Below are 15434 nucleotides of genomic sequence, written 5' to 3' on the forward strand. Positions count from 1 at the left end.
AGGAAGGACAGGGGCGGGGGCCAGAGCGGGGACCTGCGCTGGGACCTGCGCTGAGGCCCTGGAGCCTGCAGGCTGAGATCTGAGACTCAAGCCTCAGGGGGAAAAGGCCTTCCAGAAGCGGGGCGTGGGTCACCTGCGTGGCAGGCAGGTGGCTGATGCCAGGTCACTGCACACAGAACACCCGACACACGAGCCAGGGCCAGGCACACCGTGGGCCTCGGGAAGTAGGCGGTCTCTGCTGGCCCACCTCTTGGGAGCCCTCCAGGGGAGGGGGTCGTGTCTGTCCTTGCAGGTGCCGGCCAGGCCCTTCTGGGGGCTGACAGCCCCGGCCTCCAGACCAAGGACAGAGCTCCCTGCAAAAGTGTAATGTCTCCACTTACCCAGAGAGGCCCAGGGGCCACCAGGCCAGGCAGACACAATGTCCCTGAACTTTAGAGCAGCAATTTTCAACCAGTGTGTTGCAAGAATTATTTTAAAGTGAATCTATTGGGGCGACATTTGTAATTATATAGGTTTCAGGTATACAATTACATAATACATAATCTGTATATTGTATTGTGTGTTCTCTACCCCAAGTCAAGTCTCCCTTAAGAATTTTTAAAACATGTGCCCTGGCTGGTGTGGCTCAGTGGATTGAGTGCCGGCCTGTGAACCACAGGTTGTTGGTTCGATTCCCAGTCAGGGCACATGTCTGGGTTGTGGGCCAGGTCCCTGGTAGGGGGCGTGCGAAAGGCAACCACACATTGATTTTTCTCCCTCCTTTCCCATCTGTCTAAAAATAAACAGATAAAATCTTAAAAAAAAAAATAATAATAATTTTTAAAACGTGCAATGCCTGACTCCTTACTCAGGGGCCCTGACCTCTTTTCCCTCAGACTGGTAAATAAAAAAATGACAAGCCAACAAAACAATAGCCATCTGGTGTGAGTGAATCAAAATTATACCTAATTATTTTTTTTTTATTAGATTGGCAAAAAATTCTTCTTTTGGTGTGCCGCAGAATTTTAGTAATTAGTTATGTGTGCCGTGAGATGAAAAGGTTGAAACTCGCTGCTCTGGAGCCATGACGCAGCCAGACCCTGAGTCTGGGGTGGGAAATGGAGGGGTCGCTGATGCCTGAGGATAAACAGCTTAGTACCTGAGGGTCAAGGGCTCAAACAGTGACCCCAGAGCCGAGCCATCCTATCATCCTATCAGATCAATGGCCCCAGCTGAGATCTTTGAAGACACTTGGTTCAAGCCCCCATTTGAAGAGCAGTAAACTGAGGTTTAAAGGGGAGACGTGACGTTCTCAGGGTCACAAGTGAGTGGCTGGACTGGGAACACCAGTGGCTCCTAGTCATGGGGGCTATCGGTGCTTGTTCCTGCCGAGTTCCCGCTGGCTTGCCCTGCCCTGTCCATGAGAACGCAGTGCAGACGCCAGGCGAACTCATGGCATCTCGTCTTCATTTCTCGTCCTTCTCGGAACAGTTTTGGGAGGCAGGGGGCTTGTCTTTGGGGGGTTTGCCATCCTGAGAGTCACCTCCACTGGGTCCACCTGGAGGAGAGGAAGGGTCTGCCTTTTTGGAATACCCCATCCAGGCTCCAAAAAATGACCCAGTCATGCCCAGAAGGACATTGGATGACGCGGAGAGTCCAGCTGCCCCTGGGGAAGAAGAGAGGTTGACAGCACATGGGGAGAGGCAGCTCCCGCAGCTCCTGGCAAGGGTGTGGGGTCAGAGATCCCAGGGGCCCTCAAGAGGCCACAGTCCCTGACGTCACAAGCCCGCTCCCTCCCCTGCTTCCTAAAACCCCAGGACGCCTGCTTTGGGGAGAGGCTGCTCAGGGAGGACACCTGAAGTCTGGTGGCGAGTCCACCAGTGACAGAGGGGAGACCCTCTGAGAAATGGCAGGCACTTCACCTCCCACAGGACTAGGCTGGGGCTGCAAGAGGGGAGGGGGCCTACCCAGCTTTTCTAGGGTTGACTGGGGATGCAGACCTGCCAGGCTGTACCCCGACCCATCCCCCAACCCCCAGCCAAAAGAGGGAACAGAGAGGGAAAGACAAAGGGCCAGGGGCACCGAGGACCTCCGAACTGGAGGGAGAGGACAGGTCCTCCCCGATCCCGACCCTCCGCCTCCTCCTCCCGCTCAGGACACTTACCCACGGACTGCAGAGTGGCCACCAGGGTACCGGCGGCAACCCCGCCCCCGTTGGCGATGGCGGCCGATGACATCATCTTAGCCGCTATGGAGGAGGCTGCGATTCCTGCCCCAGTGAAGCCCATGGCGCCCAGCACGACGGGCACAGCGCCCACGGCCACCACTGCAGGGAAGAGGAATTTGAGGTTGGCCCCAGGGGACAGACTCCCTCAGATCTCCCCAACTTCTTCCTGGGGGATAAACTGGGGATCTGCTTTGCCCTTGAGTCACAGAGCCAGGACAAGGACCCCACACAAAGGAAGGCTGTAGATGTGGGCACAAGCAAGTGGACAGACTCCCCGGAGAACTGGATCCCAGGCCTGTCTGGACACCTGAGACCCCGGGGTTCGCGGCCCTGGGCCTCAGCTGCCCCAGTGGACAATGAATTAGGCTGAAAGGAGCAGTGGTCTTCAAGCTTCTCGCTTTGGCAGGGAAAACAGTGTCCCTCCCCCAAGCAAAAGATAACACCAGAGCTGCTCTTTTGAAGGGGTGATGGGTGGGGGCTTCTGCCTGCTGCCCCTCAGAGCCCTGCAGCAGTGTGTATGTCGGGGGCTCTTCCCTCCTCCCTTACATCTCCTGAGCATAACAGTCGCAGAACGTTCTTCAACGACAAAAATGCTGTGCACCTGCTCTGCCCAATACTGTAGCCACATGTGGCTGCTGAGCATTGAGATGTGGCTCGTGTGACAGAAACGTTTTTGTTTTCTTTAATTCTGGCCACAGTACTGGAGGATGCTGCTCTAGAGCACAGCTGGAAACCTCTGGGCTCCCGAGTGTGCTACCAGGTTTGCAGAGCAGCTGCTGGGAACCAGACATAGCTCGGCTTACATACTGCCAAAAGCAGTATGTCAGAGGACCCAGCGGCCCGCTTTCTGGGGACAGATCTCACAGCTTGCCCAGGATCAGAGGTTTATACTTGGGGCTCAAGGGAATCCTGGGCTTGGTCAAGGGAGGTTTCTCCCAGAGGCCTAGGGCCAGGGGCAGATGGGGGCTTGAGCTCCTTCCTGGAGAGACTCACCTCCTCCGGTCGCAGCCAACACAGCCATTTCTGGAGACAGAAAGAATATGCGTGAGCGCACAGCACAGGCCCCCCTCCCCAGCCCCGCCCCATTTCCCGCTGCTGCCCGCCCCACCGTGGGAAGGTGCTCTGGAGCTGAGTCGGAGGAGAGAACAGCCCCTGCTGCTCTTCTAAGAAGTCTAATTTTACTGAGCAGGCAGAGGTGGACACAGGATGTCCAGAGCTCTGAGAAGCTCTGGAGGGGGGAGGGCACCGCCTTCACAAGGCTCTACCCTGCTCTTTGAAGGCAATATCTTTTGGCATCATTTTCTTAAAAAAAAAAAAAAAGGCAAGGAAAGCATGCTGTTTTTATTTGCAGCAGGATAAATTGAACTCTGTTTCCTCCCTCTTCCACAAAATCGATGCCCGTCCCAGGCCACAGGTTGAATGAAGGCCCTCCATCCTCCAGGGCTCAGCCCGCTTGTCACCTTCTGCAGGACGCATCCCCAATTCCCCCATCCGAAGTCACCCTGCTTCCTGTGCGTGTCCTGCCTGGTGGCAGGAGCCCCTTGTGGCGCTGGGCAGAGCACACCTGCACTGCAGCAAACCGCTCAGAGTGCCTGGGCCCGGCAGGGGCCTCTGCCAGGGACCGGGACTGCAGTGTCCGGGCAGCTGAGACCAGGAGTTCTGGGGGTTTGGGGGCGTGCAGGAGTGAGCTCAGCCAGCTCCCCTCAAGGAGGAGTCCTGGTCCCAGCCATGGGAGAGAAGGTGCAGAATCAGCCTCCGAACTCCTAGGCACGTCCAATCAGTTCTTAGATCGTAGCTCCTGGCTCGTCATCGCCCGTCTCTCTACTCCTGACCTGCCCCGGTGATTTCCATTTCAGCATAGGTGATATTTCCAACAAACTCACTTCCAAAATATCTTTGTCTCTATACCCCAGAGTCATACGCTAGGCCCATGCTGCCCACTAGGGCAACCTCTAGCCATATGTGGCTATTAAACTCTTAAGCACTTAAAATAAAATTAAATGAAAAACTCAGGTCCTCAGTTGCGCTAGCTACATCTCCTATGCTCAAACGTCACACGTGGCTGACGGATGGTGCAGAGAATGTGCTCATTATTACAGAAGGTTCTGTTGGATGGTGCTGCCCTAGAACTTGTTATTAACAAGAACTGCCCCCTGCCTATTGCCAGCATCCAGCAGCCCCCAGAGACCCTCACCTCTTCCCTTTGCAGAATCTGATTCTAACGCAGGCTTGAACAATCCTTCACACTGGCATTTCCAATGTCTGTGTTAGTTTTCTGTAGCTCCTGTAACCAGTTCCCACCAACTGGGTGTTTAGTCTCTCGTGTTCCAGTCCTGGAGGCTAGACGTCTGTGTTTAAGGTGTCAGCAGGGCTGTTCTCTCTCTGAAGGCTCTAAGGGAGGTTCCTCCTCTGCTTCTCCTTTGCTTGTAGTGGCTGCCAGCAGTCCTTGGCTTGTGGCTGCATCACTCCCATCTCTGTCTCTGTCTTCACATGGCTTTCTCCCTGTGTCTCCTCCCTTCCCAGGACACATGTCATACCCTACTCCAATATGACCTCATCTCCACTTACATCAATTTAAAAATATTTTAATGCGCCCTGGCTGGTGTGGCTCAGTGGATTGACTGCCAGCCTGCGAACCAAAGGGTCGCCGGTTCAATTCCCAGTCAGGGCACATGCCTGGGTTGCAGGCCAGCTTCCCAGTGGGGGGAACAAGAGAGGCAACCACACACTGATGTTTCTCTCCCTCTCTTTCTCCTTTCCATCTCCTCTCTCTAAAAATAAATAAAGTCTTTAACAAATATTTTAATGCGGTTTCAATGCTAATTACTACTTTTTATTTATTGATAAGATAGAAAGAAGAAGGGAGAGAAAGAGGGAGGAAGGGAGATAGACATCGATTCCACATTCCACTCACTTATGTGTTCATTGGTTGTTGCTTGCATGTGCCCCGACCAGGATTCAAGCCACAACCTTGGCCTATCAGGACCACACGCTAATCAACTGAGCTACCCGTCTTGGACCTCAGTTGACATCTTTATCACACCTACAGTCACATGCACAAGTACTGAGGATTAAGATTGTATGTATTGCTTTGAGAGGACTCAGTATAACCCACAACACTGTCCCTCATTCATCCCACATCCTCCATGCCCTCTTCGCCCACGTAGAGTCCATCCATACCCTCTCATCCTAAGTGCCCCCTGCAGACCTCAATGCTCTCCCCTCCTCTTCCTCTCCTGTGCTCAACCTCACCATGTCTCCCTGTTCTCTTCATTCCCCTACTCTGTGGGAACACCCAGCATACACAGCTCCTCCCTGATCTTCAAGCCTACCGCCCCTCCGCCCTCTTGCTTCCCCCAGCTTCCTATTTCACCAAGAAAACCAAGGCAACCAGAAGACAGCTTCTGCATGCTCCCTTCCATCACCAAGTCTACTGCCCCCACCTCCACCCCCTCACTCCTCTTGCCCTCCTGCTTCTGTGTGGAGCTGCGCCTGCTCCTGGCCACCTGTGCGTTGGGCTCGCCTGCTCTCTCCGACTCGCGGACATGCACCCACAGTGCTCCTCCCTTGCTTCTGCAACATCAGTCTCCCTCTGCGCCGGGCCATTCCCAAGAGCAGCCACTCGGCTCTACCACCCCCTAGATGAAAAACAAAGGCAGCCTCTCCCTCTGTAGCACATCTTCCTTCAGGTGCCGCCTCACTTGGGTCCACTCCTTATGGCAAAGCTCCGTGACATAGTTTTCTATGTGGAGGGAGAGGCTGTATGGCACAGTGATTAGGCACCTGGCTGTGTGCAGACGAAGACAGACTGGAGTGACGCAGCCACAAACCCAGGGACATCCAGGATTTCTGACAGCCACCAGAAGCTAGGAGAGGCATGGGACAGGTTCTCCCCTTGAGGCTTCAGAGGAAGCATGACCCTGTGGACATCTTGATTTGGGATTTCCAGCCTCTAGAGCCGTGGGAGAGTACATTTCTAGTGTTTTAAGCCATTATGTTTGTTTATGGCTGCCCTAGGAAACATTTTCCTCCCCTAGTCTTCAGGCATCATCTTTTCCCTCGTCTCTTCCTCCCTCCCTTCCCCCTCCTTCTCAGTTCCCTCTCCTCCCATCCCGCTGATCTCTGACGGCGGCACGTCCAGGGCTCAGTCCTCAGAACGCTGCTCTGCTTCAGCTCCACCGCTCGGCTGTCCTCGCCCCGCCCCGCGATCTCAGGGCCCCCTGCATTCTGATATGCCCAGCCCAGACCTACTCAGCAGCTCCACATGGGCGTCTGAGAAGCACCTCAGACGTGACTCGCTGCAAGCGGGACTCACCTCCCCTTCCACAGCTGTTCCTCCAGTGGTCGTTCAGCCTCAGTGAAAGGCAGCCCCAGGCTTGTGGCAGCCCAGCACATGCAGCCAGGGGTCGATTCTCCCATTTCCCTCTCTGCACACCAGCCTACCCGCAAGTCCTCTGATTAACCTTCAGAAACATCCAGGCTGACCGTTCTTACCTCGCACATCACGAGCCAGGTCACCATCAGGGTTTCTGCAGTGGCTTCCCCACTGTCCCCGACCCGTGCGCCGGCCCCCGAGCTTCCGTTCAGCCCGGCACTGTCTCTCAGCAGCCAAAGTCGTGGAGCCATCTAGACTCCCCTCTTTTTATCTCACTCCACATCTAGTCTGTCAGCAACTCCTGCTGATTTCACCTTTAACAGGGGTCCAGAACCAGACCACCCCATCACCTCCACCACTGCGGCCCTGGACAGCATCACCTGCCGCTGTCCACGATCGGTACGTGGACATTACACAGGCTGAGACACATCTGCTCGCTGCTGGGGTACAGAGAAGAGCCCTGCTGTTGGAATCCCTCCCCGCCTCATCCGCTGCTGCCTCCCCAGTGCCAGGCACAGGGCCGTGAGCAGGGAGGTGCAGAGTGAGCATTTCGGAGAAAGCAATACGGACCAAGAGTGCACCTTTGTGCATCAAAGGACATGCTGCAGTCTGACTGTTGTATTCCCAACTCACAGGATGAAACCCAATGCTCAGTGGGATGGTGTTATGAGGTGGGACCCTTGGGAAGTGACTGGCTCATGAGGACAGAGGCCTCATGATCGGGATTAGTTCCCTTATAAAAGAGGCCCCAGAGACCCCCTTTGTTCCTTCCACCATGTGAGGTCACAGCAAACAGAAGTCTGTCTAGGAAGTGGGCTTTCACCAGACACTAATCTGCTGGTGCCTTGACCTTGGACTTCCCTCTCCAGAACTGTGAGAACTCAATTTCTGCTGTTTATAATCCACCAGGCTACGGCATTTTGTTATAGCAGCGCTAACTGACTAAGACAGGATACAATCAACAGAGTGGAAAAGCAACCTACAAATCATCTATCCGATAAGGAGCTAATATTCAGAACATATAAAAAATTCCTACAACAAAATACCCAAATAACCTAATCAAAAAATGGGCAAAGAATCTGAATAGACACCTCTCCAAAGAAAATATACAAATGGCCAACAAACATAGGAGAAGCTGCTCAGCATCCCTAATCATTAGGGAAATACAAATCAATACAAACCACAATAACATATCATTTCATACCCATTAGTATGGGTCTACTTAATAAAAACAACCATAAAATAACAAGTGTTGGCTGGGATGTGGAGAAAGTAGAACCCTATGCACTGCTGGTGAGAATGTAAAATGATGCAGCAGCTGAGGAAAACAGTGAGGCATTTCCTCAAGCGATTTAATAGAGTACCATGTGACTCAGCAATCCCGCTGCCGGGCAAATGCCCAAAGGAACCAAAAGCCGGGCCTTAAAGAGTTACCCGCACCCCACATTCCTAGCAGCACTACTCATAATAGCCAAGCAGTGTAAGCAATCCAAGTGTCCATAGGTGGATGAAAGGATAAACAAAACGTGGTGTCCGCATACAATGGAATATTGTTCGGCCTTAACGGTGGATGGAACTTCTGACACAGGGCGGAACATTCAGACGTTGTGCTCGGTGGAATACGCCAACCACAAAAAGGCAAATGCTGTGTGATTCCACTATGGAAATGAGAGGGTTCCTTGGAAAGCAACCTCACAGGGCCCTCTGACGCTAACTTCCTAACTGCGCGGGCCATGGCGGGCAGGCACGCCCAGGCCCTTAACCTCTGTGGTGAAAGGTTTCGAGCCGGTCGGGTTCTGGTGGAGCCAAGTTAACACACCTTCCAAATACCAGAATACCCCTGGAAGTGGGTATTAGCCCTCAGGAAAGCACCTAATCTGGCTAACTATCCTGAAATCCAGTCTCCACCTGGCTTTCTACAGTCTTCCTTTTGTCCCTTCCTTAACTTCAAATGCTCAAAATATGCTGAAAAAAAACTGTCATTCTCAGCAACATTTGAGAGCTTGCTTCCAGGCATATGTCATCAGTTTGGCCCATAAAATCTCGTAAAAATTCTCTACAGGTTTGGACATGTCTCATGTCAACACCACTCATATAAAACCCCTAGAGTAGTCAAATTCATAGAGACAGAGACAGAATGGCAGGGGCGAGGGGCGGTAGGGGGAGAGGGAACGGGAGTGAGTGTTGAATGTGTACAGAGTTTCGGCTTGGGGAGAGGAAGAATTCTGAAGACTGGTCACACAACAATGCAAATATACTTAACACTGTGGAATTGTGCGCTTAAAAATGGCTCAGTGGGCAAATGTTATGTTCCGTGTATTCTGCCACAATTTAAAAAAAGAGAAAGAGTGGACCTTTTGCTGCCCTGTCCCTGGACTGGCCCTATCTCAGAGGTAAGAGTGCCTTGCAAGAGTGTGTCCTGGGAGCAAGCTATGGACCACGTCCTGGTGCACCATGGGAGGAGTGCTGGAAGAAATGAAACTCACCCTGGCCCTGGGTGCTACGGGGCCAACAGGTGAGGGTGCTGGCAGTGGACTGCACCTGGCAAAGAGCCAGGCCTGCGCCTGTGCCCGCTAGCAGACCTTTGTGAAGAGCATAAGGCCACTGTACTTAGAAACAAACGGACTGAGGCTAACAGATGGCATGTGACTGGCTTGGGGTCACTCAGCAAGTCAGCCTCAGAGCCCCGACCTGAAGGGTAGTCCCTCTGTCTCGAGCACATCATTCACTTCCTCGCCCACGTACACCGTGCCCCTTTTCTGGCAATGTGGTGTCCTAGAGACTCCATCAGGGACAGGTGCCTTGCCTTAATGCTGACAACCTCGAAGGCTGAGCTGAGCAGCGAGGGAGGGGTGGGCCTGGGAGACTGGCACCCGGGGAGCACTTACTTGCATTGCGGGAGAAGTTCCCTCTCCCGCTTCCAGGCGGGTCTGTGGAGTCCGAGCCAGGTCCATCGGGCCCTGGCGGGGGCTCCTGCGGAGGCCCCCCAGGAGTAGAACCAGCGGAGGATGGCTGCAAGCTTTCTTTCTCCTCTGGAAAAGAGGCAGAGGGGGGAGCCCACAGTGGGTAGGCAGCCATGGGACCAAAGACTACTGCCCCAGGCCTCCGGGGGCGGGGGGGCGGTGCATGAGGGCCAGAGGCCGCACATGGCACCCTCTGCCATTTTTGGAAGCTCTCAAGAACTCTGATGTGGGGAGGGGACCTCAGCAGCAGCTGCACTGAGCAGCAATGGGAACGCTCAGCGATGAGCCCAAGGAAAAGGCAGAGAGAGGAGACCTGGCCACTGAGAGCTGGCAGTTCCTCCACTTCACAGAGGGGCGGGCTGAGGCCCAGGAGGGAAGAGACTTACTATTACAATGCACCTTACTGGTTAACTCCTGGCTGGAACCCAGACCCCTTGTGCCATGGGCCATGCACCCCAAGCCCTGGGCCACCTGGCCCCCTCAGGTCCTCCCAAGGGCACTCACCATCCAACTGAGGATCCTGCAGGAGGGCGTCCGCGGCAAATCCTTCCCCGTTCTCTATGGCTTTCGCTGACATCTTGGTGGACGTGTGGGAACACTAGGTGCACGGCCAACGGTCACCACTATCTTTCTCAGAAACAGAGTCTGAAAACCAAAGTGCCGTGCCTGGTTTGCAAGGGGCTAGGGGAGAACGTGGGCACCCCTCTGTTGCCCGGAGTCCTGCCCTCTGTTCTGCAGCAGTCTGCAGGCCGCTTCCAGCACATCCCCCAGATCGGCACAGACCCCTGCTTTTTAAGTTAATGACTTTGCCTGGCTCCCTGAAGTCCAGGGTTCTAGTCATCTCTGTCCCCAAACCACTGCCCCCTCCCCGGCCTAAGTCTTAGGGCTTGAGAGTAGCCTAGGCTGGAACAGACCAGTTGCTCCCAAAGTCTCAGGGTGAGTGTGGGCTCAAAGCCCTCCCCAGCACACTCGTCTCTGACCACAGCAACAGCAGCCCTGGATGGCAGCGAAGAGGGGTGAGGGCAGGGGAGTCTCTCCCCTGCCCACTTCCCAGGCCTCTGCCTACCTTGGCAAAGAATTGCCCGAGAAGGCAGAGCAGCGGGAAAAGTCCTGGGTGCAGTGAGGCTGCTGGGGTTTCCCGCAGGCTAAGTAGTCTCACCCTGGATGACGTGGAACCCTGAGGGTCAAATGGACCTGGTGAGTCATTCTCATTCGAGGCTTAGAGCTAAGTAGACCTCGCCTTTGTTTTGCAAATGCAAAGGTTGGGTAAGCGTGGGCAGGTCTTCAACACATTCCAACACACCCCAATATCTCATATGTAACACTCAACGTCTCCAATCCCCTTAAATGGTGGCTACCCAGACTGCACAGGCACAGGGTAAGGCTTGGGTTAAGTCACACACAATGTCCAAACAAACCAAGGCATAGATAGAATGCTCACTCACAGTGAGGGAGCCAGTATGATAAACTTGCCCATCTTTCACTAGTTGGGAGCACTGGTGCATGGCCCCAGACTCCTTCGGTGGTTACCTTCGGTGTTGTTCAGAGCACACAGGACAGGCTGCTACTGCATTAACCAAGTCACTGTATTTCAAGGGCAATTTGCCATCCCACTCAGGTAAGGCAGTGGCCGCTCTTTTACACATCCAATCAGCTGTATCTACTCAAGAGTCAGTTCCTAGGGCAGGTACTGGAACTAGGGCATCAGCTTCTTGATTGCAAGGGGTGTCGGTGACTTAGGAGCCGGGACATGGGAAACAGGACTGCCTCGGGTTCTTGCAGGTGGACCCAAATGTCTTTCCACATATTCTGATGCCACAAGGGCTTGCTCATGGCCAAGGACCCCTTCGCTTCCTGTTTTCCAAGCCACCGGGTTAAATCCCTTTAGAACAGCCCAGCACTCAAGGTAAGAGGCTAACAGCCACAGCGCACCCTCCAAGGCATGCAACTGGCCCAGAGGAGATGGGAATCTTCGTACTGCTGCGGAGGGACATGCAGCCCTTCCTCCTCACTCTGCCACTGGGGACAGCTCCAGTCTTGTCATCCAACTTCTTCAGGCACCATTAGGACACAGGCTCTGTGCCACCCAGACTCTTGGGGACACACTGGCAAAGTCCCGCAAGAAATGAGTTAAGTTCTGTCCCATGGTGGCTGCAAGGGGATAGGAAGGCTCACTTGACCTAAACTTGGTGATTTCCCCCATTTAAGGCAGGGGTCCCCAAACTCCAGGCCATGGACTGACACCAGTCTGTCGCCTGTTAGGAATGGGGCTGCACAGCAGGAGGTGAGTGGCAGGCAAGCGAGCAAAGCTTCCTCTGTATTTACAGCTGCTCCCCATCGCTGGCCTCACCGCCTGAGCTCCACCACCTGTCAGATCAGTGGAGGCATTAGATTGTCATAGGTGCGCGAACCCCACTGTGAACTGCGCATGCGAGGGATCTAGGCTGCGCGCTCCTCAGGAGGATCTAATGCCTGATGAGCTGACGTGGGGCTGAGGCGGTGATGCTAGTGCTGGGGGCGGCTGCAAATGCAGATTATCATTAGCAGAGGTTTGACTGCACAGAGACCATAATAAATCAGTTGCTTGCAGACTCATATCAAAACCCTGTCGGTGACTGGCAAGTTACAATTAAGCTGCATCTGGTGGCAGGCTTTAAGTCAGAAACCAACACCTGTTTTAGTCTGTGCGTGGCCCGCCCATTATTTTATTTACCACTTCTGTCCACACCTCTTTCCTACACTGCGCAATTGTCTCAGTCACAGTTTTGATAAGCCCACAAGCTAATCCTAACCAAAATGAGTAAAAAACAAACATTGCCGGAAAGCTTCTTTGAAAAGAGGGAAAGACCCAATAATGAGACAGCAGAAGACTTTAAGACTGCCAACAAAAAGAAAGCTGCATTTAAAGGAAATACCAAGAGAACTATTTAAAATATGGGTTCATTGCGACAGGTGATTCATTCTCCAAACCTGCGTTGTATGATGTGTGGCGACCAGCAAGCCAACAAAGTCATGAAACCTTCAAAACTGCTTCACCACATGGACACCAAACACCCTGCATTAAAAGACAAACATTTGGAGTTTTTCAAAAGAAAAAAACATGAACACAAACAGAAGCAATTACTGAAGGCTGTCACTTCATCAAATGTGTCTGCACTGAGAGCATCATTCTTAGTGGCTGACCGCATTGCTAAAGCTAAGAAGCCCTTTACCATTGGTGAAGAGTTGATTCTACCTGCTGCTAAGGACATTTGTCGTGAACCCTTAGGAAAGTCTACAGCTCCAAAGGTGGTATGTGTTCCTCTTTTGGCTAGCATCGTAAGTCAATGAATTGATGAAATGACAGAGGGTACTGAGGCACAATTGTTAGAGAGGGTTAATGAGTCCAGATTGTGTAAGATGCAATCTGGATGGACGAGTCTTGTTGTTGTGCAATTAATTTTTCAGGAGGGTATGTTATGTGCACTTTTGTTGCCAACCAACACCACAGCTGCAGAGCTATTCAAGTCTTCAAATGATTCCATATCAGGAAAACTGAGTCGGTCATTTTGTGTCAGTATATGTGCAAATGGAGCGGCTACCATGACTGGGTGGCTTTCTCGTTTTATTGCTCAGGTCAAACTCACTTCTGAGTGTGAGTTGATGCACTGTGTCATCCACAGAGAAATGCTGGCTAGCCGAAAAATGTCACCTGAACTTAATGTTTTGCAGGATGTAATTAGATGATCAACCACATGCCCTTAACTCACGTCTGTTCACGTGGCTCTGGGAGGAGATGAGCGCAGAGCACACAAGTCTTCTTTTACACACAGAAGTGAGATGGCTTTCCAAAGGCAGGTCTCTGGCCAGGGTTTTTGAGTTATGAGAGCCTCTCCAGAGATTTCTTTTAGAAAATCAGTCACCACTGGCAGCACATTTCAGTGGCACAGAATGGGTCACAAAACTTGCTTACTTGTGTGGCATATTCAACCTGCTCAACGAACTCAATCTGTCATTTCAGGGGAGAATGACAACTGTTCAAGTCAGCAGATAAAGTGGCTGCATTCAAAGACAAACTGGAATCATGGCAGCAATAAGTAAACACTGGGATTTTTGACATGTTCCAAACATTAGCAGAGATTCTGAAAGAGACTGATCCAGGGCCTCCTTTCTCCCAGCTGGTGCATGATCACCTATCTCAGCTTTCAAAAGAGTTTGAGCATTCCTTCCCAACCACAAAAGGCCCCCGAACTGCAAAGGAATGAATTCACAACCCATTTGTGAATAAGCCAGGTGGATCAACTTTACAGGTGCCTTTCAACATAGGCCACACCACTAAGACAGGGAGCAAAAGCAGCCCTACCTAATACACAGAGACAAACACAGGGAGGTCGCTAAATTGAGGAGACAAAGAAATGTTGCCCAAAGGAAAGAACAGAACAAAACCCAGAAAAAGAACTAAGCAAAATGGAGATAGCTGACCTATCAGATGCAGAGTTCAAAACACTGGTGATCAGGATGCTCAGAGAACTCCTTGAGTGTGGCAAAAAAATAAAGGAAGAAATGAAGGATATATTATGTGAAATAAAGAATAATCCACAGGAAACCAACAGAGAAGGGAAGGAAGCTGGGATTCAAATCAAATATTTGGAACATAAAGATGGATAAAAGTTCAACCAAAACTAAAAGAAGAAACAAATCTTAAAAAAATAAGGAGAGGCTTAGGAACCTCTGCGATATCTCCAAACATGCCAAATTCCAAATCATAGGGGTGCCAGAAGGAGAAAAGGAAGAACAAGAAATTGAAAACTTATTTGAAAAAATAATGAAAGAAAACTTCCCTAATTTGGTGAAAGAAATAGACATACAAGTCCAGGAAGCACAGAGAGTCCCAAACAAGTTGGACCCAAAGAGGACCACATAATTAAAATGCCAAAGGTTAAACATAAAGAGAGACTCTCAAATGCAGCAAGAAAAAGCAGAGTTACCTACAAAGGAGTTCCCTTAAGACTATCAGCTGATTTCTCAAAAGAAACTGCAGGCAAGAAGGGCCTGGCACTAAGTATTCAAAGCAATGAAAAGCTAGGGCCTAAACCTAGATTACTCTACCCAGCAATGCTATCATTTAGAATGAGAGGGTAGATAAAGCGCTTCCCAGACAAGGTAAAGCAAAAGGAGTTCATCATCACCAAGTCCTAATTACAGGAAATGTTAAAGAGACATAATTAAAACCATACACATTAAAAAGGCAACAAATTCACAGCTATCAATCATTATATATTACAATGTAATAATAATAGAAATAAAGTGCACAATAAATGAAGTGCACTTGAACCATCCAGAAACCATCCCTGTCCCCCCGCCCCTGGAAAAGCTGTCTTCCACAAAACCAGTCCCTGGTGCCAAAAAGATTGGGGACCGCTGCTTTAGGGCTTTCCAAGTTTCCCGGAATGTGAAGCTGATTTTTCTGCCTTTATGAAAGGAGCCAGTTCAGCTTGGTGGTTCAAGCCTGGGCCCAGACCTACTCTGAACCGTCGCCGAACAACAGGCGAGGCCTGAAAAACCTGCGGAAAACAGCACCTTCAATGCAGGCTGGTCGGATTGCTAATTAATTGCTAAAACATTTGCAAGACTACAGGCACATTCACACGTAAGCGTCCCCTGCACTAAAAGCAGAAATCAACTAAACTTATCGTCCAGCGCAGGAGTTTACCGATGGATCACAGCCGCTTCCGAGGGCACCCGGATCGTCGGAAGAGCACCCAAATCGTCGGAAGAGCACCCAACTAGAAGCCTAGCTCACTCCGCCCTCTCCACTCCCCCAGGGCACAAATGTCCGGCACGGCAGCGAATCAAACGACCGCGTCTAGAATGGGGGCGGGACTTCCTGCCACAGAGAGCTCGCGTGCGC

General features: G+C 51.8%; 1 protein-coding gene across 4 annotated transcripts; it reads right to left on the reverse strand.

The window, feature by feature from the left end:
* Positions 1-31: 31 nt before the first annotated feature.
* LOC129065806 (interferon alpha-inducible protein 27-like protein 2) lies at positions 32-15302 on the reverse strand. 4 transcript variants are annotated; one of them, XM_054567094.1, is made up of 8 exons: positions 13294-14499; positions 12515-12599; positions 10611-10721; positions 10049-10189; positions 9470-9613; positions 3200-3229; positions 2144-2305; positions 32-1645 (listed from the first exon to the last, which is right to left on the reverse strand). In XM_054567094.1, exons 4-8 carry the CDS (start codon positions 10119-10121, stop codon positions 1446-1448), a joined length of 609 nt encoding a protein of 202 aa, XP_054423069.1. In that variant the 5' UTR covers positions 10122-10189; positions 10611-10721; positions 12515-12599; positions 13294-14499; the 3' UTR covers positions 32-1445. The 4 variants fall into 4 exon arrangements, with proteins under 4 accessions (XP_054423069.1, XP_054423067.1, XP_054423068.1 ...); XM_054567092.1 differs by lacking the exons at positions 10611-10721; positions 13294-14499 and adding an exon at positions 15237-15302; XM_054567093.1 differs by lacking the exon at positions 10611-10721 and having other exon boundaries at positions 13294-14497.
* Between the last annotated feature and the right edge of the window lie 132 nt (positions 15303-15434).

The sequence above is a fragment of the Pteronotus mesoamericanus genome, unplaced genomic scaffold (genome assembly GCF_021234165.1).
Source record: "Pteronotus mesoamericanus isolate MK-2021 breed Mesoamerican mustached bat unplaced genomic scaffold, CSHL_Meso_final contig_182, whole genome shotgun sequence".
Taxonomy (NCBI): domain Eukaryota; kingdom Metazoa; phylum Chordata; class Mammalia; order Chiroptera; family Mormoopidae; genus Pteronotus; species Pteronotus mesoamericanus.

Excerpts from the sequence above, each read along its gene's own strand:
- LOC129065806 (XM_054567092.1), bottom strand. The coding sequence starts at position 10,121 with ATGTCAGCGAAAGCCATAGAGAACGGGGAAGGATTTGCCGCGGACGCC. Across the intron at positions 9,614-10,048 it reads GCAGGATCCTCAGTTGGATG|AGGAGAAAGAAAGCTTGCAG; the intron begins GTGAGTGCCCTT and ends CCTCTTTTCCAG. Across the intron at positions 2,306-3,199 it reads GTTGGCTGCGACCGGAGGAG|TGGTGGCCGTGGGCGCTGTG; the intron begins GTGAGTCTCTCC and ends TCTTCCCTGCAG.